The sequence below is a fragment of the Mustela nigripes genome, chromosome 8 (assembly GCF_022355385.1).
Source record: "Mustela nigripes isolate SB6536 chromosome 8, MUSNIG.SB6536, whole genome shotgun sequence".
Lineage (NCBI taxonomy): Eukaryota > Metazoa > Chordata > Mammalia > Carnivora > Mustelidae > Mustela > Mustela nigripes.
In genome coordinates, this window is record NC_081564.1 from 23,809,638 (window position 1) to 23,834,021 (window position 24,384).

At 42.2% G+C, this 24,384-nt stretch overlaps 1 protein-coding gene across 6 annotated transcripts in view; it reads right to left on the reverse strand.

Moving 5' to 3' along the window:
- Window positions 1-9,751: 9,751 nt before the first annotated feature.
- PRR14L (proline rich 14 like) overlaps window positions 9,752-24,384 on the reverse strand; it is a 60,725-nt gene continuing 46,092 nt past the window's right edge. For all 6 annotated transcript variants that reach the window (XM_059408896.1, XM_059408897.1, XM_059408895.1 and 3 more), the window contains 2 exons: window positions 13,288-13,359; window positions 9,752-11,687 (listed from right to left, as the gene is read on the reverse strand). In XM_059408896.1, the coding sequence (XP_059264879.1) occupies window positions 11,408-11,687; window positions 13,288-13,359 (352 nt within the window). In that variant the 3' untranslated portion in view covers window positions 9,752-11,407. The remainder of the gene's footprint in view (window positions 11,688-13,287; window positions 13,360-24,384) is intronic.

A 24,384-nucleotide genomic window follows, 5' to 3' on the forward strand; every position in this document is an offset into this window, starting at 1 on the left:
CTTACCTGTGGAAAAAGATTTTTTGTTGGTGACATTAGAGAAGACACTGAAGAACATCACTTAAGAGATTATTCTGAACACTATGGGGAAATTGAAGTCATTGAAATCATGGCTGACTGAGGCGGTGCCAGGAAGAGAGTTTTTGCTTTTGGGATCTTTGATGACCATGACAAACTATCGTGGTCAAACTGTCATTCAGAAATACCACACTATGGGGTGCCTGGGTAGTTTAGTCGGTTAAGTTTCTGCCTTCAGCTCAGGTCATGATCCCAGGGTCCTGATATTGAGCCCCACATAAGGCTCCCTGCTCAGCGGGGAGCCTGATTCTCCTTCTACCTCCGCTTGCTGCTCTGCCTACCGGCACTCTCTATATCTCTCTGTCAGAAAAGTAAAATCTTTTTTTTAAAAGATTTTATTTATTTATTTGACAGAGAGAGATCACAGTTAGGCAGAGAGGCAGGGAGAGAGAGAGAGAAAGAGAGAGGAGGAAGCAGGCTCCCCAGTGAGCAGAGAGCCCAATGCGGGGCGATCCCAGGACCCTGGCATGACCTGAGCCGAAGGCAGAGGCTTTAACCCACTGAGCCACCCAGGCGCCCCAGAAAAATAAAATCTTAAAAAAAGAAAGAAAGAAAGACCTGCTATGAGTGGCCACAACTGTGAAGTGAGGAAAGCTCTATCTAGCAGGAGATGGGTAGTGCTTTGTCCAACCAAAGAGGTTGAAGTGACTCTGGAAACATTGGTGGTGGTCATGGAAATGGTTTTGATGGGAATGACAACTTTGGTCATGGAATAGCTAGTGGCTGAGGTGATTTTGGTGGCTGCCATAGCAGTGGTTGCATATGGTGGCAGTGAGGAGGCTGTAATGGATTTGGTAATAATGGAAGCCACTATGGAGGTGGCAGAAGCTATGATGATTCTGGCAATTACAACAATCACTCTTCAAAATCTGGATCCATGAAAGGAAAACACTTTGGAGGCAGAAGCTCTGGGCCCTGTGATGTTGGAGGCCAATACTCTGCCAAACCACAAAACCAAGCTGGTGATGGCAGTGGCAGAAGGTTTCAATTACTGCCAAGAAATAAAACTTAGAGAGAGAGGAGAGCCAGAGAAGGAACAGGGAAGCTACAATAGATTTATTTGTGAAACCCCCCAAACACCATGGTGGCAGAACCTAACTGCTACAAAGAAGACAAGTTTTGGGGCACCTGTCTGGCTCAGTCAGTGAAGCATCTGCCTTCAGCTTAGGTCATGATCTCAGGGTCTTGGGGTCGAGCCTCACATCAGGCTCTCAGCTCGGCGAGGAGCCTCCTTCTCCCTTTCCCTCTGCTAGCTGCTCCCCTGCTTGTGCTCTCTCCCTGTGTCAAATAAATAAATAAAATCTAAAAAAAAAAAAAAGGGTAAGTTTTAGATAATATTCATGTGTATGGACAAAAAACATAAGGACTATATTTGTGACTAATTTTATAATAGAGGTTTTTCTGTTTGTTTCTGTCGGTAAAAAGTTGAAGCATTCCAATAAAGTCTTTTTTTTTTTTTTAAGATTTTATTTATTTATTTGAGAGAGAGAGACAGAGATAGCCATAGAGAGCAGGAGCTGGGGAGGAGAAGCAGGCTCCCCACTAAGCTGGGAGCCTGATGTAGGACTGGATCCCAGGACCCCGGGATCATGACCTGAGCTGAAGGCAGAAACTTAACCGACTAAACTGTTAGGGTCCGTAATCAAAAGAGCGAGACTGATACAAAGCGAAGGTCAGGCAAAGCTTCATTGAGAATCAAACTGAACGGTCAGGGCCGTCTCTTGCAAAGAGGCGACCCCTTCCCGCCTCACAGACTAACTTTTATAGAGGTAGTTTAGCCGGGCTATACACGCCAATGAGATTGCAATACACAGAGAAAACTGCACAGTCACGCTAGGTCTGCCACACACAGAAAAAACTGCTAGGTAACACACGGGTGGCCAATTGAATTTCAATTTACCCTAGTAGATGTATGTGCCCCCTAGTAGATATCAGTGCCCCACTGATTGGATGTCTTCACCTGGCTTGACCCGCCCTTTTATCTAGATTTTGCAAGTAAGTTCCTCTGGGAGAGGTGGGGTCAATCTAAGTTCACTATGTAAACACAAAATGACTCCCTCTGGCCAAGCAGGCCCTTAGACAAACCACCCAGCCCCCCCACCAATAAAGAGTCTTAATATAGATTTTTTTTTTGCATTCATACTTTTCATTGCTAAATGTAATCATCTGATCATGATGCTGAATAAATGTGTCTTAAAGCCAATACAGAGGTACTTAGCGGTCTCAGTCGGAAGAGCATGTGACTCTTGTCATGAACTCAAGCTCCACACTGGGCATAGAGCTTACTAAACAAAATAATATAAAAACAATATTGTAAGTTGCTTATATATAGAGAGAGAGACAGGAGTTAGGGGACTGAAGGACAAATACTAGCCTTCTGACAGTGGCTGTCTCTAAGGAGTGGAGCAGGGATATAATAGGGACTGATCATCTCTTTGGACTTTGGTGATATCCATAATGGTTTATTTCTTTTAGACATGACGGGAAGCAATTTGAAAAATACTAACCCTTGTTAATTCTGGATGGTGGAAATATGGGTGCTTATTATGTTCTTTTTTTTTTTCCTGCAACTTTTATATTTCTTAAAAAAAAAAATCTTTTTCTCTCCCCACAGCACTCCTACCTATATCCTAAAACTTGCCAGTCTGCCTCCTCTCAGTTCCTGACCCATGTGTCTCTCTCCCCTATCTGTCCATGACCTTCCAGAGGACTGGCTATTTTGTGTCCTATGGTGCTCAGGCAAGCCATGATACGTTGATCTGTTCAATAAGCAGTTATTGAGCATGTGTGTGCCAGGGATGTGCAAGGGGCTGGGGATGGCAAACAAGACCTGCTCTCCTGAAGCTCACAGGGGAGGGGGATCCTGGGGAGTGAGCAGGCAGCTCAGAGGGTGGGGGAGTATATGCACTGAGGAAGCATGTAAGAGGGGTGCCTACCAGGCAGTGGTGGGGACAGAGCCGGAAGGGGCTGGGGGAAACCTTCAGAGATCTGAAGTACAGGCAGTTCAACGAAGGGGTGGAGAAAGAATATTTCCCGCCAATGTGACAGCTTTCCTGCAAACGCTTCAAGGGAAGAGAGAGCATGGAGGATCTAAGACACTAGAAGAAATTCAGGGTGCTGATTCAAGGGGGAATGAGGCTGGAGAGGAAGATGTGGGCAGAAATGTTGATTTTGATAACACAGCCTCACAGTCAGGAGGAGGCCCGTGGTCCTCATCTACAAAATGGGGATTACAATGATTTACTCCAAGTTGCTGTGAGAATTCAAGGAGAACATAAGCACAAAATGCTTGGCCCTTGGGCAGGGCTCAGTAAATGACAGTTATTATCTTTATTTGGGTATGAGGACAAAGCCATGAAGAGATATTAAGAGGTGGTTCTGACAAGGGCAAAATTGTGTTTCACAAAGATGGCAGCAGTAGGAGAAGGCAGCCAGACTCATCAACTGCTGCAGTGCTTTGGGAATTTACCTCTCTGTTTGCACTATTTCAGGAACCATTGCACCATCTTCAAGAGTCTGAGATTAAAAATGCAAAAGAATGGGGTGCCGGAGTGGCTCAGTCAGTCAAGTGTCTGCCTTCAGTTCAGGTCGTGATATCAGAGTCCGGGGATCAGGCCCCATATCAGGCTTTCTGCACAGCGGGGAGTCTGATTCTGCCTTTCCCTCTGCCTTCTCCCTGTTTGTGTTCTCTCAAATAAATAAATCTTTTTAAAAAATGCAAAATAAAAAGGAGAAAAATTCCCAAGAGGATTCCTGTGCATGGGATTTTCTGCCTTCCAGCACACCACACTTATGTCCTTGGGCCAGGGATGCAGTCTCCAGGTTGGGGTTGCAGGTACCACCTCCCAGATAGGTGACCCCACTGCCTGCTGCCTCCGCAATGGGTAACTCAACTGGCCCCTCCCCGCTTATGAGCTACAGTCAATCAGAAGGCGTGAGACCAGCTGTAGGTGTGGCTGCAGCCAGAGCTGGGCAGAGCTGGGCAGAGCTGGGCATCAGAAGAGTTGACCAGGGGCACCTGGGTGGCTCAGTCAGTTAAGCATCTGCCTTGGGTTCAGGTCATGATCCCAGGATCCTGGGGTGGAGTCCCACAGAGGGCTCCCTGCTCAGTGGAGTCCGCTTTTCCTTCTCCGCCTGCCACTGCCCGTGCTTGTGCGCTCTGTCAAATAAATAAAATCTTAACCAAAAAAAAAAAAAAAAAAAAAAAAAGAAAGAAAGAAAGAAAGAAAGAAAGAAAAAAGAAAAGAAAAGGAAAGGCGACCAGTTCTACCCTTTGTATCTGGGTAGCCACAGGCTGGGTCCCTTGAAGAGTCACTGAAGGGAAGAATTACGGGGCTTTCACATAGCCAGAGTCAGGGGGTTGAAAAGGACTTCACCAGGTCCGCGCCACAAGAAGTTCTGTGAAAGCAGCCTATTCGTTCACCCATGACATGTTTACGCAGCTCCTCCCATAATATGTGAGGGGCTGTTTAAGGTGCCAGGAGAGCCCAGGGTGAATAAAACAAAGTTCCTGACCTCAAGGAGCTTACCTTACAGGAATGAATATGTACAAAGTTGTAAGTGCTGCAGAGTATAAAGTACATAACGGTGATGCAGAATGGGTGGGGATACACCTTTAGGAAGGGTGATCTGGGAAGGCAAAGATCTGAGAGAACATATAGAAACATGGGAGAACATTCTGGGCCCTGGAGACAGCAAATCAAGTGAATGTATCATACAGTGGGAGCATGCTGTTCAAGGAACTGCAAAAGGTCTGTATGTAAGTTCTATTCAAACTGCTTCTATCTCCTCAGTGTACAGGGAGAAGACACTGGAAGTGTAAGATGTTATGACTCATCCATGACCTTTGGAAGTTGCTTAAAAATTAGAATTTTCTGGAGCACCTGCGTGGTTCAGTGGGTTGGGCCTTTGCCTTTGGCTCAGGTCATGGTCTCAAGGGTCCTGGGATCAAGCCTCACATTGGGAATCTCTGCTCAGCAGGGAGCCTGCTTCCCCCTGGCCTCTGCTTGCCTCTCTGCCTATTTGCGGTCTCTGTGTCAAATAAATAAATAAATAAATAAATCTTAAAAAAAAAAAAAAAGAATTTTCTATAACACTTCTTGAGAAAAGTCCCAGAAGCAACTGCAGAGATGAGGTGTCTGTCACGGCAATAGGGCAGGACATCACAGAGGATTCTTAATCAGCATGGACCAGTCCTTATTCTCAGGAGGCCCTACCAACCCAAGATCCTGTAATGGGATTCGCTAAAGAAAGAACACTTAATAGATGATTAGTCTCTCCCTTCTAAACAAAGAAAATGTGTAGGAGTACTCTTCTCAAGTAATTGTGAAAACTAACAGAAGCACAGCTTCCAGGCAGAATGTTCCCCAAATGTAAAAGACTACATGGATGGAATTGTGTTGTAGAAGCCCAAGAATTAGAAAAAGCCAAGAAGGGACACTGGGCACTGCTTTTCCTCTGGACAGAGGAAGAACAACCTCAGAAATCATGCTTCTCTCTGGGACATGTCGGTGTGTTAGAGAGCCATGTTTTCAGTCATTTGCTAGCTGCCATTGGTGGAAAGAGGGAGCTGAGAATGGAGGGCTCACAGCCTAACTCATGGATGGATAGGAGGATGCAATAAAAGGCAAGACCCTTTTTACAGTAAATGAATGAACTTATTTATACTCTTATACTCTATCTAGTTTCATTAGCAAGTCAAGCTCTTACCTAAATAGGCTAGTATTGGAAACATATCTGCTTTCTTGCCCCTCTGCCAAATGAGAGAGTAAGGTGCACTATTTAAAAATCATACCTAGGGGCGCCTGGGTGGCTCAGTGGGTTAAGCCTCTGCCTTTGGCTCAGTTCATGAACCCGGGGTCCTGGGATCGAGCCTCGCATCGGGCTCTCTGCTCCCTCTCTGCCTGCCTCTCTGCCTATTTGTGATATCTCTCTGTCAAATAAATAAAATCTTTAATAAATTAATAAATAAAAACATACCTAATGAGTGCTGTGAATTGTGTAAGACTGACGATTCACACACCTGCACCCTGAAGCAAATAATACATTATATATATATATATATAATATATATATATATAATATATATATATATTATTTTTTTTCTTTAAGGATTTTAGTTATTTATTTGACAGACAGAGATCACAAGTAGGCAGAGAGGCAGGCAGAGAGAGAGGGGGAAGCAGGCTCCCCGCTGAGCAGAGAGCCCGATGCGGGGCTCAATCCGAGGACCCTGAGATAATGACCCAAGCGGAAGGCAGAGGCTTAACCCACGCAGCCACCCAGGCGCCCCCCCCTTTTAAAATACATTATATATTAATTAAAAAACCCATCACACCTAAAATACTGCTCAGCAACCCTACCCCACATGGTATGACTCAGATCTGAATGAGTCTCAGTGGTTTCCAAATACCAAATTCTCTCACAAGATAATTTGTTACCACTGAGTAAATTTTATTTTATTTTATTTAAGACCTTTTTACTTACTTCAGACAGAAAGAGTGAGAATGAGCTCAAGGAGGGAGGGGCAGAGGGAGAGAGAAAGAAGTAGACTACTGGCTAAGCACAGGGCCTGATGCAGGGTTTGAGCCCACCACCCCAAGATCATGATCCAAGCCAAAACCAAGAGTCGGACGCTCAACCAGTTGTGCCACCCAGGTGTCCCCCACTGAATAAAATTTCAAAGGTTCACTGCAGGATCAGAAGGTCACACAAAGCAAGAGTCCTTGGGGCAGTCTTCAGAAAATAGTGAAACCTCATGACACTAGAGGTAAAATTTTAATCTATTACCAACCTGTAAGAATAAAATAAGAGGGGTGCCTGGCAGTCTCAGCCGGTAGAGCATGTGATTCTGTATCTTGGGGTTTGAAGTATGAGCCTAAAGCTGGGTATAGAGATTACTAAAAAAAAAAAAAAATTTTTAAAGATTTTATTTATTTTGGGAGAGCGAGTGAGCAGAGGCAGAGGGAGAAAGAACATCTCAAGCATACTCCATGCTGAGCATAGAGCCCCACGTGGGGTTTGATCTCACAACCCTGAAATCATGACCCAAGCCAAAAATCAAGAGTCAGACACTTAACCAACTGAGCCACCCAAGTGTCCCCCCCCTCTTTTTTTTTTTTTCAAAAGGATGAAATAACAGCCTTGAGAGTTATTTGAAAGGTTTTCAAAAAAAATTTTATTTTCATAAATTAACACACATAACAGTGGGAATTTTAGAGTCACAAACTACCAAACAGAAAAGGAACTGCAGGGGCATCTTGTATGCCAATGTTACCAAAAATGTACAAATTTCACTTAACTATTGACCATGATAATATATAAACACTTCAGGCAGCTATTTACTGGCCCAGACCAGCCCAAGGAGATGCTGAGGCCTCTCACCAGGAATTCAAATCCAATTCAGCACCAGGGAGGGGCTCATGAAGACACACAATGAACAAGCTTCAAATCTGAGAATATGCTGTGCTAGATGGAGGGCTTTATGGGGACCCTCACTTTATAATCAAATTAGCATTTGCTGCTCAATTTGTGGTTAAATGGTAATATGAAACTTTGATTTTTGTAAAACTAAGCCTTCCTCCAAAATCAGCTGTTTACATTAAGAAGTGCAGTTGTGGTAAGGCACCCTTCCCGTGGATAAATCCAGGAAAGGCTATTCCATACCTCTGGCCAATTATTTAGACTTTGGATACAGCCACCCACAATGTGGTATTTAAGAGGTCCTTTCCATGATACCAGGGGAAAAGCTTCCAGAAACAAAACAAAACAAAACAAAACAAAACAAAACAAAACAAGGGAATTAAAGAAAGCACCAACTGGGTACTTCTCCCTCGGGTGGTGGGAGAAAAGTATCACTGACTAAAAGTTGGTCTTTCGCAGATCTTATTATACATGGAATTATGAGATGGAATCCCAGCCTGGGGACGGAGCGCTGGCTGTGCGTTCCATTAGGCTATGCCAATGCCTTGGCTCTGCTGCCTTAGTCCCACACACTCCACAGGCTCTCAGTCTGGTGGGCAGGGAGTGAACCCTGGGGGGAGGGATCATGCCCAGATGGTAGGAACTGGAATTTATCTCAGGTTGGCTCTGGTGCCCACGCGAAAGACCCTTTCAGGCAAAACTGTGACAAAGTGTCATGATTTTCACAGCTCGTGAAGGAGCGCTGAGTTTGGGGATTCACAGCATGAGTTTCTACGCTCTTCAGGCTCCAAGTAAGGCAAACGCTACATGTCTTTCCATTGTACCTCCCTCAGCTGTAGCTCTTAGAGTAAGGTCACTAAGAAAAAGTGGACATAATATGCTTGAATAGGTGATGAGGTACATTTAAACGAATGGAGAAACGAAGCTGGAAAGGTGACCAAAAGAGAAGGGGAAAGTGGGTGGGGAGCAGATGAGAGGAAAATGTAGCTATAAACTGAAAAATGGGGAAAACAAAAACAAAAACCAAAACCCAAAAAACAAAACAACAACCCATCTTTGAAGTTTCAGTGAAAAGCTGCTGGGCAGAACCCTGATTGGACCTGAGATTTCTCCTCTCTTTCCTGTATTAAAAATACTAAACCTCTGGAGTTGAGTTATAGCTGAGTAAATCATAGTTAATTGTAACTTCCCACCACTTGGGGTAGGAAGTCCCCAGACTCAGAAGTTGTATCAGCCTCCAACCCAGGAGACCTCCAGTAGCTCTGGACAGGTGGTGTGCCAGCAGCCGACTAATGCCTCCCATTGCAGGCAGCTTCCACAGGCTCTGAGGACCACAGAAAGCATTGAAGCTGGCCAGGCCAATGATGAAAATGGATGCTAAGACAGGTTGGCTGAGTGTGGTTAGAAGTTGATGTGTCGACTTCAGGCAAGCAATTTCAAGTTTGCAATGGGGGCCCCTTCTTAATTTTGGAGCAGGGGAAAGCCCCTAGTCCGGGGTCAGGCCAAGATTTTCAAGGATAGGCAGGGCTGCCTCAGAGCTGCTTCTCTCCCACACGGCCAGGACAAGGAGAGAGCCCAGGCCTCACTTCCTCCATCCCTCCAGTGTTCCAAATCATTGCTCCTGGCTCTTCCAAGTGCTAAAGGGCAAACTTGAAATTGTGTTTCTGTAATGGTGGTGATGCCACAGCTGTGCCCACTCAACTTCAGTCTGGTGGATGACATGGCTGTCACATTACTAACTGGTCTACACTGGCAATGGAGCTGGCAAACAGGGCTCTGTTGAGTTGCTGGGAGTTTGCACGCTGTCCAGCAGCACTCCCTAAAAACATCTGTCGGAGGATACAATGGATTACTAATCCCACTCCTTTAGGCAAAAAGACAGAGAGAAGCATTTAGTGTCTAAGGACCTTGTCCCAGGAAGGGAGAGGTACTGAAGTGAAACACAGGTTGTGTCTATACAGTCTGGGCAAAGCGGATGTAGAACGAAAGAATTTGGTTCACATCATTTAGAGCCAGTGTGGAAGTGTGGCCCTCTTCTAATGCTATTTGGCCAAGGCCTTAGAAGCCTCCGTGGGTCACCAGGTATGTATCTCACTTACTAAATGCTATGTCTGAGGCAGCGGGCCTAGAAGATAGACGTGGCACTTTTTTTTTCTTGCTCAAGTCAGTTCTTCTGCTCCAGTGCGGCATAGACTGTCAACCTGCAAAGGAAAGGCACATAGAGACCCCCCGCCCCCACCCCATCTCCCCACCCACTCACAAATGGGGAGACAAAGGAACCCTAGGAGACAACACTCCAGGACGGCACCACTCACTCTTCTCTAACAGACTGGCTTTGAAAATATCTCTGGAGTTCTGACAGTCTCTAGGGGCGGATGCTTCCCAGCAGAGGCTCCTAGGAGAACGGAAAGAGGTGACCAGTGTCCTGAGGCTGGGTGTCGCATCTCACTCACCAGCCAAGGAATGTTAATTCTCTGAACTTTTGTTTTGAGAGCAAGAGAGAAAGAAAGATATAACACAAGGGAAGGAGGTAGGGGGAAGCAGGGCAAGGGCACACAGGAGTTAAGTGGAAAAGGAATGACACCTCTGGGCCTGGCTGACTCACAGAGTGTCCTTCTAGGCCACGGACTCCTGCAGGTCCATATAAAGGACTCTGCTAACTCTGGCACTCCACAAAATTTCCAGTAGGTTTGACACAGCCCCCAATACGATGGTGTCCTCAGAGAGGGCTGGTGGTGGAATTTCATGATCCAACCACAAGGATGCATCACTGGGTCTGAACCATGCCCTGTCTCACTCCCCACTTCTGGAACACACTCTGGGTTGACCTTTATCACAGCCTGAGCTGTTATGCCCAACTTTGTTCTATACTACCACTTCAGATATAACCCATTAAGACCACACCCAATATTCCTATTTTTTTAAATGGCTGGGAGGAAAACCTGCTCTTACTTCCATCATTAAAATAAACACATCAACTTAACGAGCAAGAATGAGAACCCAGATGAAAAAGTACTCCCTCTAATGAGTTACACTGGAAGGTAGAGATGGGGAAGGGGCTGTTTGAAACATGTGATGGAAAAATGTCTCTCCATTGTCCCAAACCATGCACTGATACACTGGGTCAAATGCCTGTCATATATTCTGAAGATGTGTATTGTCTTTCTCCTTGATGTCTTAAAAATTTTGTTTTAAAATCACATTTAAAGGCTCCAAACATGCAGCAATAATACAAAAAAAAAAAGGAAAACAAATGAAAATAATCAACACCACAACATTAAAAAGTGCAACTTACGTCGAATGGGGCCTGGACGGGCTCCTCTGGCACTAGTGACCCACAGTCACAGAGGGGAGAAAATGATGGGGAAAAAGCCACACACACACATACACACACACACACACACGCACATGGTTCTAGGCAGACAGACTCAGAGGATTAGGAAACACAACAGCTCATCTTTCCTCAACTACCAAAATGAGCTGGTGTGACCACACAGGACAGGACGCCAGGTCCCCCTCCCTAGCCCATGTCTCTAAATAATCTTGGTCTAGCACCACCGTAAACAATGCAGAACTTTCACATGGACGTGCAAATGCTGTGAGTCCTTGGAATCCTAGTGTTACTGAAGGTGTGCTGTGTCCTCCTCCTGAGGATGGCAAGTGGCGGGAGAGGAGGCCAGATGTCATTCAGGACCATTTCTAGGATAAAGGGAGCATTCCTGAGGTTCAATACTCAGCAGTAGAAGTAGAGGACCCTCTTTCACCATTTCCTAAAAAGGTTGCACCTTAAAATAGGTAAAAATCCATGGACTGCATCTTGAGTAGTTTGGGTGGTAGGGCAAAATTAGGCAACCTCTTCCAAGGAGCCTGGAAAACCTAAAATCGAGACCCCCAAACTGAATTGCTTCTCAACAACCAGATGGTCGCTCCTGATCCTCCTCTTCCTTGGCAAAAAATGTCTCCAATTCCATTAGTTTCTGTATCAACAGAGCATCGAGCTCCCGACTCTGCAGAGCTGCCTTCTGCGCCCTGGTAAAGCTGCCTGCCACCTTGACCTTACCACGAACTCTCCTCTTTCGTGGGACGGTAAAATCCTGAAATTCTAGAACTCGTTTTCTCTTCTGTTGGCTGATTGAGATTAGCGTACCATTTCGTTCCTTAGGTTCCTCAAAGATGGTCTCCAAACACCTGAGAGCAAAGTACAAAAAACAATCAACACGCTGACTCATGTGGCGCGTCTCCTGGGCCACCAACCCTTCTGGTTAACTGGGGCTAAAACAACTAACAACTACTTACTCAACTCTGGCCAATATTTCTCTCTTTTGTATGAAAAAATATATATATGGGTATGTAATATATGAACACATAGTGAAAAAACTGCAGCTGGACAAAAGGGTAAAGAATAAAAGGCCAGCCCTTGTCAGCAACACCAGTAAATTTTTTTGTGTATCCTCCCAAGTCATTCAATGCACAGACATACATAAATAAGCATTTATTATCAGAGGTGAGCTCTTTTACATAAAATGCCAGAGTAAACATTTTAAAATTAGTAAGCCACATAGGACTCTACTACATACTCTTCTTTTTGTTTTTAAATAACTCTTTAAAAATGTAGAAACCAAAAAAAAAAAAAAAAAAAAAAAAACCAAACAAAAATCCCCCCAAAATGTAGAAACCATTCTTTGCTCATAGACTATAGAAAAGAAAAGAAACAGGCCATTGGCTGAATTTGGCCTGTAGCCTGCTGACCCATGACATTTATCTTCCACTTTGAGTTTTTTCCCTCTTACTCAAATGGTAGCAAATTACATACACTATCTTATGCACTGTGCCTCTCTGACTTGCTAATAACTTTTTTTTTAAAGAAAGATTTTATCTATTTGACGAAGAGAGACAGAGAGCACAAGCAGGGTGAGCAGCAGAGGGAGAGGGAGAAGCAGCCTCCTCACTGAGCAGCTCGATCCCAGAACTCTGGGATCATGACCCAAGCCAAAGGCAGATGCTTAACCAACTGAGCCACCCAGGAGCCCGATTCATCTTTTTTTTTTTTTAAATAATTTTTTATTTTTAAATTAACATACAATGTATTATTAGCCCCAGGGGTACAGGTCTGTGAATCACCAAGTTTACACACTTCACAGAACTCACCATAGCACATACCTTCCCCAATGTCCATAACCCAACCACCCTCTCCCTACCTCCCTCCCCCTGGCAACCCTCAGTTTGTTTCTGACTTATCTTTTTAATGGCTATACAGTACATTCCATTATAAGGCTGGATTACAATTTAATCAAAACTAGATTAGTGAATATTTTCAGTTGTTTCCAATCCTTTCCTATTATTTAGTAATGCTGCAATGAATAATCTGTACAAAAGTCTTAGAGCAAATATTCAATTTACAGGATAAAATCCTAGAAACTCTCTTGCTACAACCTGGACACAACAGGAATTTAAAAAATGTTCCCTGATTTAAACTGAATTCAGATTCAAAGGCAGCCAATGAAATTTGTTCTGTATTTGGAATCATATCTGAAGATTGACCATTATTAGTCCTGAAGAAGAGAGCTGGCATGTTTGCTAAAAACACAAGTACAAATTGAAATAAGACGTTTTCTGTACGTACACCACTCAACGCACGTTCCTGTCCCATCCTACCACCAACCCCGGTCCAAATGCTGGGAAATAAAATAACTGAACATAAAACCCTTTCTGAAGTGAAAGGATTGGAGATTTGCATTGATCATTTCAGAAGTCCTCCCAGTCTATTAACTCCTACTCATGTACCCACCTGTTTGCAGGAGGAGACTTATAATTCTTATTGGTATAGATTTCTTCTAAACTAAACTCTTTTTTCTTCAACCTGAAAAGAGAACAAAGTAAGTTCTTCATGCTTTTTTTTTTTTTTTAAAAGACTTTATTTATTTATGAGAGACAGAGAGTGAGAGCACGAGCAGGGGAGAGGGGAGGAATTGACTCCCCCCATTGAGCAGAGGACCCTAGGAGCATGACCTGAGCTTAAGGCAGATTCTCAACCAAGTAAGCCGCCCAGACGCCCCTCTCCACTGAAAGATAAACTCTTCAACGTGAGGCAGGAATCCATCAGAATCTTAGAGGAGAACATAGGCAGTAACCTCTTCGACATCGGCCACAACAACTTCTTTCAAGATATGTCTCCAAAGGAAAAGGAAACAAAAGTGAAAATGAACTTTTGGGACTTCATCAAGATCAAAAGCTTCTGCACAGCAAAGGAAACAGTCAATAAAACAAAGAGGCAACCCAGGGAATGGGAGAAGATATTTGCAAATGACAGAACAAAGGGCTGATATCCAAGATCTATAAAGAACTCCTCAAACTCAACACCCAAAACACAGATAATTATGCCAAAAAATGGGCAGAAGACATGAACAGACACTTCTCCAATGAAGACATACAAGTGGCTAACAGACACATGAAAAAATGTTCATCATCACTAGCCATTAGGGAGATTCAAATCAAAACCACATTGAGATACCACCTTACACCAGATAGAATGACCAAAATTAATGAGACAGCAAACAACGTGTGTTGGAGAGGAGGTGGAGAAAGGGGAACCCTCTTACACTGTTGGTGGGAATTAAGTTGGTGCAGCCACTTTGGAGAACAGTGTGGAGATTCCTTAAGAAATTAAAAATAGAGCTACCCTATGACCCTGCAATTGCACTAGGGGTATTTACCCCAAAGATACAGATGTAGTGAAAAGAAGGGCCACCTGTACCCCAATGTTCATAGCAGCAATGGCCACAGTCACCAAAATTGTGCAAAGAAGTAAGATGCCCTTCAAACGGATGAATGGATAAAGAAGATGTGGTCCATATATACTATGGAGTATTATGCCTCCATCAGAAAGGATGAATACCCAACTTTTGTATCAACATGGACGGGTCTGGAAGAGATTATGCTGAGTGAAATAAGTCAAAGAGAGAGACAATTATCATATGGTTTCACTTATTTGTGGAGCATAAGAAATGACATGGAGGACATGGGGAGATGGAGAAGAGAAGGGAGTTGGGAGAAATCAGAGGGGGAGACGAACCATGAGAGACTGTGGACTGTGAGGAACAAACTGAGGGTTTTGGAGGAGGCCTTTCAGCTCTTCCGCAATGAGTTTTAGATGGCTCATGTGCACAGCACAAACTAGATTTTTCTTTTCTAGGCTGTCAATTTTCAGCTTTATGAAATTTTGTCCATTTATACTTACTGGCAATGATATAACTGTATTTGTATCTATTATCATATTTTACAGCTTCTTTTAATCCTACCTTTTCAATGTTTTTCTTCTCCTTGACTGACTGTTTATTTTCTCTTTTTTATCCCCCCTTACTGGTTTGGAAATTATACATTCCTCTTTTAGTGGTTGGCAAGAGTTTCAGTAAGTATTTTTAACTTAGAAAATGAAGTACATCACTTTTACCCTTTTCCCAAACACAGGTCCCTGGAATTTTTAATCCCAATCACACCCATCTCAATTTGTATGTTACTCGTGTTCTATTTTGTCTGTCTCCCTTTTCATTTTGTAATTTATTTGGTAAAGAAACCAGGTCGTTTGACCTGTGGCTTCCCCAGTCTAGATTTTCTTATTATACCTACACAGTATCATTTAACCTGTTCCTCTGACCCAAACATATGGGAACTACTATAGGTATTTCCTACAGACTGATGATTAAATATAGAGGCATAATCGGATTTAGGTATTTTGATAGTAAGATTTTTAGATGGTGGTATATACTTAAATCATGATGGACCTGTTGTTGATTTTTTATATAATACTAATAGCCACTGAAAAAGGCTGACTAATCTATTACTTCTTCAGGGTCATACATGGTGACAGTCTATCACTCCTCCAATCATTAGGTAGAATTCTTCTATCTAAATTGAAAAACCTCATGCTCATCAATTACTTGGTAATCCTGAGGTACAACGTATGCAGGAGATCATGACCTGAGCCGAAGGCAGCGGCTTAACCCACTGAGCCACCCAGGCGCCCCAACGTATGCAGGAAAAACAAATCATACTTGGTTCTTTCCCCTTATTTATTGATTTCCAAAACAATTAATTGGTTCTCTAATCTCATCCAAATATGGCCAATGGATTGTAAGGGCATCTGGGTGGCTCAGTCAGTTAAGTGCCCCCACACAGGGCTCCCTCCTCAGCTGGAAGTCTGTTTCTTCCTTTCCCTCTGTGGTCTCTCACTTTCTCTCAAATAAATAAAATCTTTTTAAAAAAGTGTCATTATAAACTATAGCACTTAAACATATTTCTTGTGCTTTAATCTTTTCAATGCTCAGACCATTTCATCTGTGGCCAGTGGGAGTTCCAAACTGGTTCCTGATCTATTTGATATGACCTTAGTAGTCTTTGAGAGCTTTAGCACTTCCTGGTAAGAAAAGATATTCTATATGCATCTTTTTAAAAAAACCAAACAAACATTTTATTTACTTATTTGAGAGAGAAAATGAGCAAGCAGGAGCAGCAGCAAAGGGAGAGGGACAAGCGGACTCCATGCTGAGCACGGAGCCCAATGTGGGGCCCAATCTCACAACCTGGCAATCATGACCTGAGCCAAAATCAAGAACGGGATGCTTAACTGATTGAGCCCGCCAGGCGCCCCTATACTCATCTTGTACATTTTCTGCTGTAGAACTTTATTTTTTTTTTTTAAAGATTTTATTTATTTATTTGTAAGAGAGAGAGAGTGAGAGCGAGCACAGGCAGACAGAGTGGAAGGCAGAGTCAGAGGGAGAAGCAGGCTCCCTGCGGAGCAAGGAGCCCGATGTGGGACTCGATCCCAGGACGCTGGGATCATGACCTGAGCCGAAGGCAGCTGCTTAACCAACTGAGCCACCCAGGCGTCCCTGCTGTAGAACTTTAATCAGTCCTCGAGAAGTCTTGGTTCATATACCATAAAATTCACCCTTTTATTCATTTGTTTGAGTATACTCAGTTCATTTTGGCTACACTATGTGAAAGAGGATAGCTGCAGGTCACCACGCTTATCTAAGTAGAAACTTATTTTCAGAGAGCATAACTTTTACATTAACTATTATGAAAGAGCAAATCACCACAATGTTTCTGTATATTTTAAACCCGTCATTCAGATAAGAAAAACAGTCTGCAGAGCATGTCAATTAACTCTGGCATCATGTTTTAGTTTCTTTCTGAAAATCTTATGAGGTTTTGTTTGATTCAATTTCAATTCAGCAAAGAACATGCTCATGGAAGATACCCAAATACAACAACACATATATAATTTTTAATAGTGATTAAGCACTGGCATTCCAACAGACAGCAGCTACTCTGCTTCTTACTGGTAGCAACTGCTACATTAAAGATGTCCGATGGGCAGTCTGAAAGTGAAAGTCATTCTGACTGGCAAATCAGGGCAGTATGTGTCATTTCTGCGCTGAGGTGAAAGATGGTAAACAGAGCTCAGATTCTGGAATTTCTGGCCCTTAACAAACTGCCTTCTTCAGAGAGGCTTCACTCACTGGAATGATGCAGTCTGCCTCAAAAGCACATGTTCTGTGGAGAGACCACCTTGCCCAGAGTGGTTTTGGCGAGAGTCTACATTTGAGTGTCTTCCCATCTGGTGGGTCCTCTCTCCCTCATCACTTGATTTGTTTTTATGACTTGCATCATGCAGAAGGCAATTTCAGAGAAAACTCTCTGTGTAAGGTGTGGTCTTGAGGCTGAGATGTGCGGATATATATGCTAAGCAGAATATAGCAACAACTTTTGATGGCACCTGTTTTCTGGCCTAGAAAATGACTAGGGACATTGAATCCCTAAGGTGACCAAAATGCTTGAGTAACAATGACTTTTATATTCTGAGGCAGAGAGAACAAATCTCTACATACAGACAAAGATAAAACATCAGGCATTTGGTGGGTAGGTTGAAATTCTCATTTTGAGCAATCACATCCCTCATTTATAAATGTTTATAGAAGACACGGTTACAGAAATGGTCTATATAAAACAAAGAAGTCTTAAGAATTCCTATTTCCCGAAACCTCCATTGTTTTATACAAATGGCAACATTCCACAGACAATTTTTGCTCTAGCCAACACTACCTTAAGACACTGATTATATAAAATGGTACATCTTGGTGTTTTGAAAGATTATATGGCATTCTGTTCTTTTGAATAGATGTACCATAAATTATTTGATCAGGCCCATATTTTTCTTAGTCTTCTGACATTATTATGATGTTGTGAGTTTTATACACGTCATTTCCTATACATCGAAGTGTATCTGTATCAGAAATTCCTAGATATCCAAAGGGTCTGCACATTTCTAATTTTGATACAGCCCTCCAAACAAGCAATGTGGTGTTATGATCATTTGTTCCATTTGGGTAAGAGCTATTTTCACTTTCTTACCTGTGGGCCGTCTATCTAGTCACATCCTTTGCCCAGTTTTCTGTGGGGATTTTCATTTTCTCTTATCAATTTGTACAAGTTTGGTGTGTTTGTATGCACAAGCATATGTATGTATGTAAATTAGCTTTTTGATAGGAGTTTATGGTTTCTTAAAATTTTAAAATTTTACTGTTTTTTTTCCAGCTTTATTGACATATACCTTACAAATAAAATTCTAAGACATTTAAAGTGTACATCTTGAGGCTCTGTTATGTGTATACATTGTGAAAGGCCTCCTCCCACCTAGTCAATTAGAAGTTGTGGGTTTTTTTTTAAGTTTTTATTTGAGACAGAGTGTACGTGTGCAAAAGGGCGAGGGGGGGCAGTCTCAAGAAGACTCCCCACCAAGTGCAGAGCCCGTAACCGAGGCTAGGTCTTAGGAACCGAGGCTCAGTCTTAGGACCTAAGATCATGACCTGGACTGAAATATAGTTAGGCACTTAACTGACTAAGCCACCCAGGTGCCCCACAAGTTGTGTTTTGACTTTGTTTATGGTATTCCTTTTTCTAGCAGAAGTGCTAGATTTTTATGAAATATATTTCTCAGACTTTTATTTTATGGCTCTGGACTTTGTATTCTAGTCAGTCACTCCAGTTAGAAATTTCCTATGGGCAGGGGCACCTGGCTGGCTCAGTCAGTGAAGCATGTGACTCTTGATCTTGGGGCCATGCTGGGGGGAGAGTTTATGTTTAAAAAAAAAAAATTCCTATGGTTTCCTCAAGTATTCTTTTTTTTTTTTTTAAAGACTTTATTTATTTGTCAGAGAGAGAGGAGCGAGAGCTAGCACAGGCAGACAGAATGGCAGGCAGAGGCAGGGGGAGAAGCAGGCTCCCTGCCAAGCAAGGAGCCCGATATGGGACTCGATCCCAGAATGCGGGGATCATGACCTGATCCGAAGGCAGCCGCCCAACCAACTGAGCCACCCAGGCGTCCCCTCAAGTATTCTTACAGTCTGATTTGTTTCTGTTTAAATCTGATTCATTTGGAATTTCTTCTGGTAGAAGGTCTAAGATACAGATTCAACTTTATTATTTTTTTTGAAGATTTTATTTATTTTTATAAGATTTTATTTTTTGAGAGAGAGAGTGAGAGAGTGAGCAAGAGAGAACATGAGAAAGGGGAGAGGCAGATAGAGGAGAGGCAGATACCCACTGAGCAGGGAGCCCTTCAAGGGGGTCAATATTCCAGGACTCTGGGATCATGACCTGAGCCACCCAAGTGATCCCCAAATTTTACTTTTTTTTTTTAAAGATTTTATTTATTTATTTGACAGAGAGAGATCACAAGTAGATAGAGAGGCAGGCAGAGAGAGAGATAGGGAAGCAGGCTCCCTGCTGAGCAGAGAGCCCGATGTGGGACTCGATCCCAGGACCCTGAGATCATGACCTGAGCTGAAGGCAGCAGCTTAACCCACTGAGCCACCCAGGCGCCCCACCCCAAATTTTACTTTTTTTTTTTTTTAAAGATTCATTTATTTATTTGACAGAGAGAGAGATCACAAGTAGGCAGAGAGGCAGGCAGAGAGAGAGGAAGGGAAGCAGGCTCCCCGCCGAGCAGAGAGCCCGACGTGGGACTCGATCCCAGGACCCCGAGATCATGACCCGAGCCGAAGGCAGCGGCTCAACCCACTGAGCCACCCAGGCGCCCCCCCCAAATTTTACTTTTAAGTGATCTTTATACCCAACATGTGGCTTGAACTTACAGCCCCGAGAACAGAAGTTGCATGTTCTACTGACAGATAGCCAGGCAACACTCCCCACCAAGTTTATTACTTTTAAAATGGCTATCCAGTTGCCACTGATTTGAGGGGACACCGTGATCACATACTAAATCTGTGTTTGTGTCTAGTTCTGGACTTCCTATTTTAATTTATCAATTTGTATGTTTATGCTCTGGCACTACACCATTCTTATTTACTGAGACTTTATAATATATTTTAATATCTCTCAGGATTAGTACCTCTCTTATTTCACTCCTTTTTGGAATTTTCCTCCCTATTCTTGCTTCTTTATTCTTCCATGTGACTGTGTTAAATACCACTTTTCCATTTATTCGAATCTCTCCTTAAAAGGACAGTCTCTTGGTCAAGTGAATGGCATTCATATTTCTGGTTTATACTGGTATGTACCAGCTATCAAATTATTGCTTCTTAGATCAAACTGTACCTTTTAGTAGCTACTCTGTGAAACTGGAATCTTGGACTCTCAACACATTTCTTCTTTACAGTAAGAATGACGCTAAAAGCTTTGGCAGAAGAGGGCACTGGGGCAACACTGTAGGAGGAAAGGAGCTTCTCTTCCTGGTTCTGGTAAACTACCCCCAGCCCCTGTCACTGTGTGTGCTTGTGAGGATGTCAAGGAGGGGCATTTGGAGTGGGCTCAGCCCTAGCTGTGTGGACAGAGCATGCAGTCCGTCAGTGCTCTGGCAACCCTAGCCTGGTGACCATGTCACATGTTTCTGTGTCAGGAAATACGTGGTACTCCAGGCTATAAGCTTGCACTCCAACTTCCTGAGGGTTGTTTCCTGTAGCCCTCCTGAAAGAGGGCAGTATCCCCTTCCCCTGCATGCCCACCTACCTCAGCTTGTCTGCACCCTGCAAAGTTGCTATTTCTTGCTTGCCTAGCTCTGCCCTTAGCAACCCAGCCATCCAATGGGTTGCAACTCTACTCTCTCCAACAAAGTCTAAATGGCAACTTTGGGAGGTGTCCCCTCTTCTAAGTTTATCCTTCTTTGAGTACTTGCCCTCAGTCTTAGGGTACCCTCAGAATTCTCTGTACATCTTGTGGCTACTCTCCTATTATAGTTTAAGATTTTATTTTATCATTTCCCTATTTAACATACTGTGTAGTCTGTCTAGTTGGACTGAAAGACACATGAACTCCCAAGAGCTAAATAAGGTTGCTGTTAAATACCCTAAACCAGTGGCATTCACACCAGTGTGCCAAAAGACATGTCACAGAGTACACGAATACCCTGTTTTAGTGTTTTAGTGGAAACTATCTCCCGATCTTTAATTTCCTAGAACTTCTAGTCATATGTTTGAGAAGTGTCTTTGAATGTTTATGCAGATTTCTCCATCCCCACGAATTCTTTCAGAACAGCACCTATCCATCCCGAATGTTACTTCAGTAAATGAGTCAAATCAGTGATCTTGCTGAGTCCCCTTCAGTAATTAATGAAATCACAGTAAACTTGGATTGGATTGGTCTTTCCCTATCACCTATAGTTCCAGTAAGAGAGGAGTGGCTTTAGAAATAGGGTACTTTGGCTGGTGTCAGAATATTCAGATTTCATATATGCTGTAGAAATGAGTTTGTCAGGGTGACCCTACATCATGTGTCTCCTGATTATCATCAAACAATGCCTCCTTAAGAAGGAGGGCCGACTTAACAGTCAATTCTTCTTTCTTAAAATATACCACTGAAATGTTTACCAAGACTATCAAACGTTATTAGTTGAAGTGTGTAAAACCCACAATCAAAAATTTTAAGTAATTTCCTTCAGTTAAGGAATAAACTTAACAAATCACATTAAGAAAAATTTAATTTGATTATTTAATCCTCATCTTATTTTAGCCTATAAAGTATTGTAACTTCTACACCTGTTAACAGCAGCAAAAATTACAGGATACTGCCATGTAAGCTGGTTTCATAGTACATTTTCTCCTACATTGAATATTGAAGCAGTCCTAAGATTTACATAAATAGGTTTATTTGAGGTTTTACATGACTCTTAATTGCTCCTAAAAGTCCAATAACATTGTTTGATTCACATATGCATACACATTTACTGAAGCAGTATCATGCTTTTACCACACTCCTCACTTCATTATTTATTTATTTAAAAAATATTTTATTTATTTATTTATTTGAGAGAGACACAGTGAGAGGGAACACAAGCAGGGTGAGCAGGAGAGGGAGAAGCAGGCTCCCCGCCAAGCAGGAAGCCGAATTCGGGGCTCAATCCCAGCACCCTGGGATCATGACCTGAGCAGAAGGCAGATGCTTAATGATTGAGCCACGCAGGTGCCCCCTCACGTCATAATTTATTATTCTAACTACACATTACATTAGTTTATTACAAATCCAGTAATGACAAACAGCATTACCATGTTATTTTAATAATGTGCTATTAAAATAAATTATATATTTGTTATATATGATTTTAATTTTCACTTACAGCTTTTACAAGTAAGATATTTTCAGAACTTACATCTATAAATAAATGCAAGGGGGCGCCTGGGTGGCTCAGTGGGTTAAGCCGCTGCCTTCGGCTCAGGTCATGATCCCGGGGTCCTGGGATCGAGCCCCGCATCGGGCTCTCTGCTCAGCAGGGAGCCTGCTTCCTCCTCTCTCTCTGCCTGCCTCTCTGCCTGCTTGTCATCTCTGTCTGTCAAATAAATAAAATAAATAAAAAAAAATTCTTAAAAAAAAATAAAAAATAAAAAATAAATGCAAGATACTTTACTGGTAAGATATGTTCCATAATTTATTTCTCAATGGTTTGCATAATTTTAAGTGCGAATTAATACATTTACTTGAGTTGGAACACAAAAGTTAGGGAGTAAGAATGATTTGGCTGATGGGCTTGAATAATAAAAACTGTGTTTGCCAATTTAGTTATATGTTAAGGGGTGGGGGAATGTGCAAAATGGGTGAAGGGGAGTGGGAGACTGGGGTTTCCTGTTATGGAATGAGTAAGTCACAGGGATAAAAGGTATGGCACTGGGAATATAGTCAATGGTATTATAATAGCATTGTATGGTGACAGATAAGAGTTACAACTGTGGTGACCATAGCATAATGTGTAGTCTTGTTGAACCAGATGGGAAACTAATGTAACATTGTGTCACGTGTATTAAAAAAAAGTTGAATGTCAAGGCTTTTCCATACATTTACTACACTAAATCTGTAACTTCAAGATTTTTTGACAAAAGATGATGGGAATAAAAAGCACTTTATCAAAAAGCATCTTAGACTAAGGTTTGTCAAAAATCTTATTTTTTCAACCTCTTTCATTATATTGACTTAAATAAAGTATCTCTAAGTGAAAGACCGGCATACAAATTATTGGGCATCTGACACTGGTCAGATCTTTTTGGTGTGTTGCTTGTACAATGAAACACTCACTGCTTCAATGCCTGGTAACAGAACCTATATGAGTCAGCACTTGTCAATTCTTTGCTTTCAACAAAATTAGGTGATAAATCATTAAATATAATTTGATGATAGATCACTCTGGGATTTTTTGGCTAGTAATATTACTTGAAAGAAGTTTAAAGGACTGAATGTCTAACTGTCTCTACTCCCAACTACTTATTTATCATAATAAGGTTTTTCAGAACTTATATCTATATACAAATGCAAGATAGAATACATCTGATTTTGAATCCTATTTCATTCTAGTAATAAATACTATTCAACCTAGGATATCTGAAGTATTTCAAAATTTCTCTTATAAAGACATATGGTAGGATGATCAATAAAAGAACTATAAGATAAAAATATATTAAGACAAAACCATGTGGGAAAAGTAGGTCAATTATGATTATAGTAATTATTGCATTTGTGTTACATGAAGCAATGTAATAGGCACACTACACATTTTTTCTTCAACTGGACTGTACAGCAATCTTAAGTGTTAGGAATTCTTACTACACTTTATAGACACATTCTTGAAGTTCAGGAAGGTTCAATAACTTACCTGGAGTCACTTAAGGGACTACTGTTAGACTTCTATTTGCCAGTGAGAAATGAAGGAGTGAAATCCACCACAAGAAAATGTAACTCTGGAGATCTTTTATAAAATGTTATTTTCATAGTGTGTCTGTATAATTAATGTACAGTACACCAAACACCTAATTTGGTAATCTGTTTTTTCTTTCCACTTCCTGTTTTAGGGTTAGCAATTATCTCTGTCATAAAAAATAAATCTTTAGAAACCAAGTTTTTAAAGGCCATGATATAGACCATAGCATGGATCTGGCATTTTCTTAAAAAAAAAAAAAAAAAAAAAAAGAGAGAGAGAGAGAAAGAAAAAAAAAAATTTCAACGTCTTTCTCTCATGACATCAGGTCCCTTCTCAATTTGTACCAGCATGTTGTGAGCTTGGGCTGTGGGTTCGGGTAAAAACCATGTGAGAGAGAAGCCGCCTGAGCCACGACTGACACCATGGCCTAAAACAAGTGTCTTATACACTAAGCCCTGGCATCCTCATCTAAACCTGGGAGCAACAATTGCACTGACCTCTCAGCACCACTGGGGGACAAACAGACTATGTACATAAAGGGACAGAATAATATCTGGCATAGTGAGCTTGCTAAAAATGATTAAGAATGCAGAACAAGGGGTGCCTGGGTGGCTCAGTGGGTTAAGCCGCTGCCTTCAGCTCAGGTCATGATCCCAGGGTCCTGGGATCGAGGCCCGCATC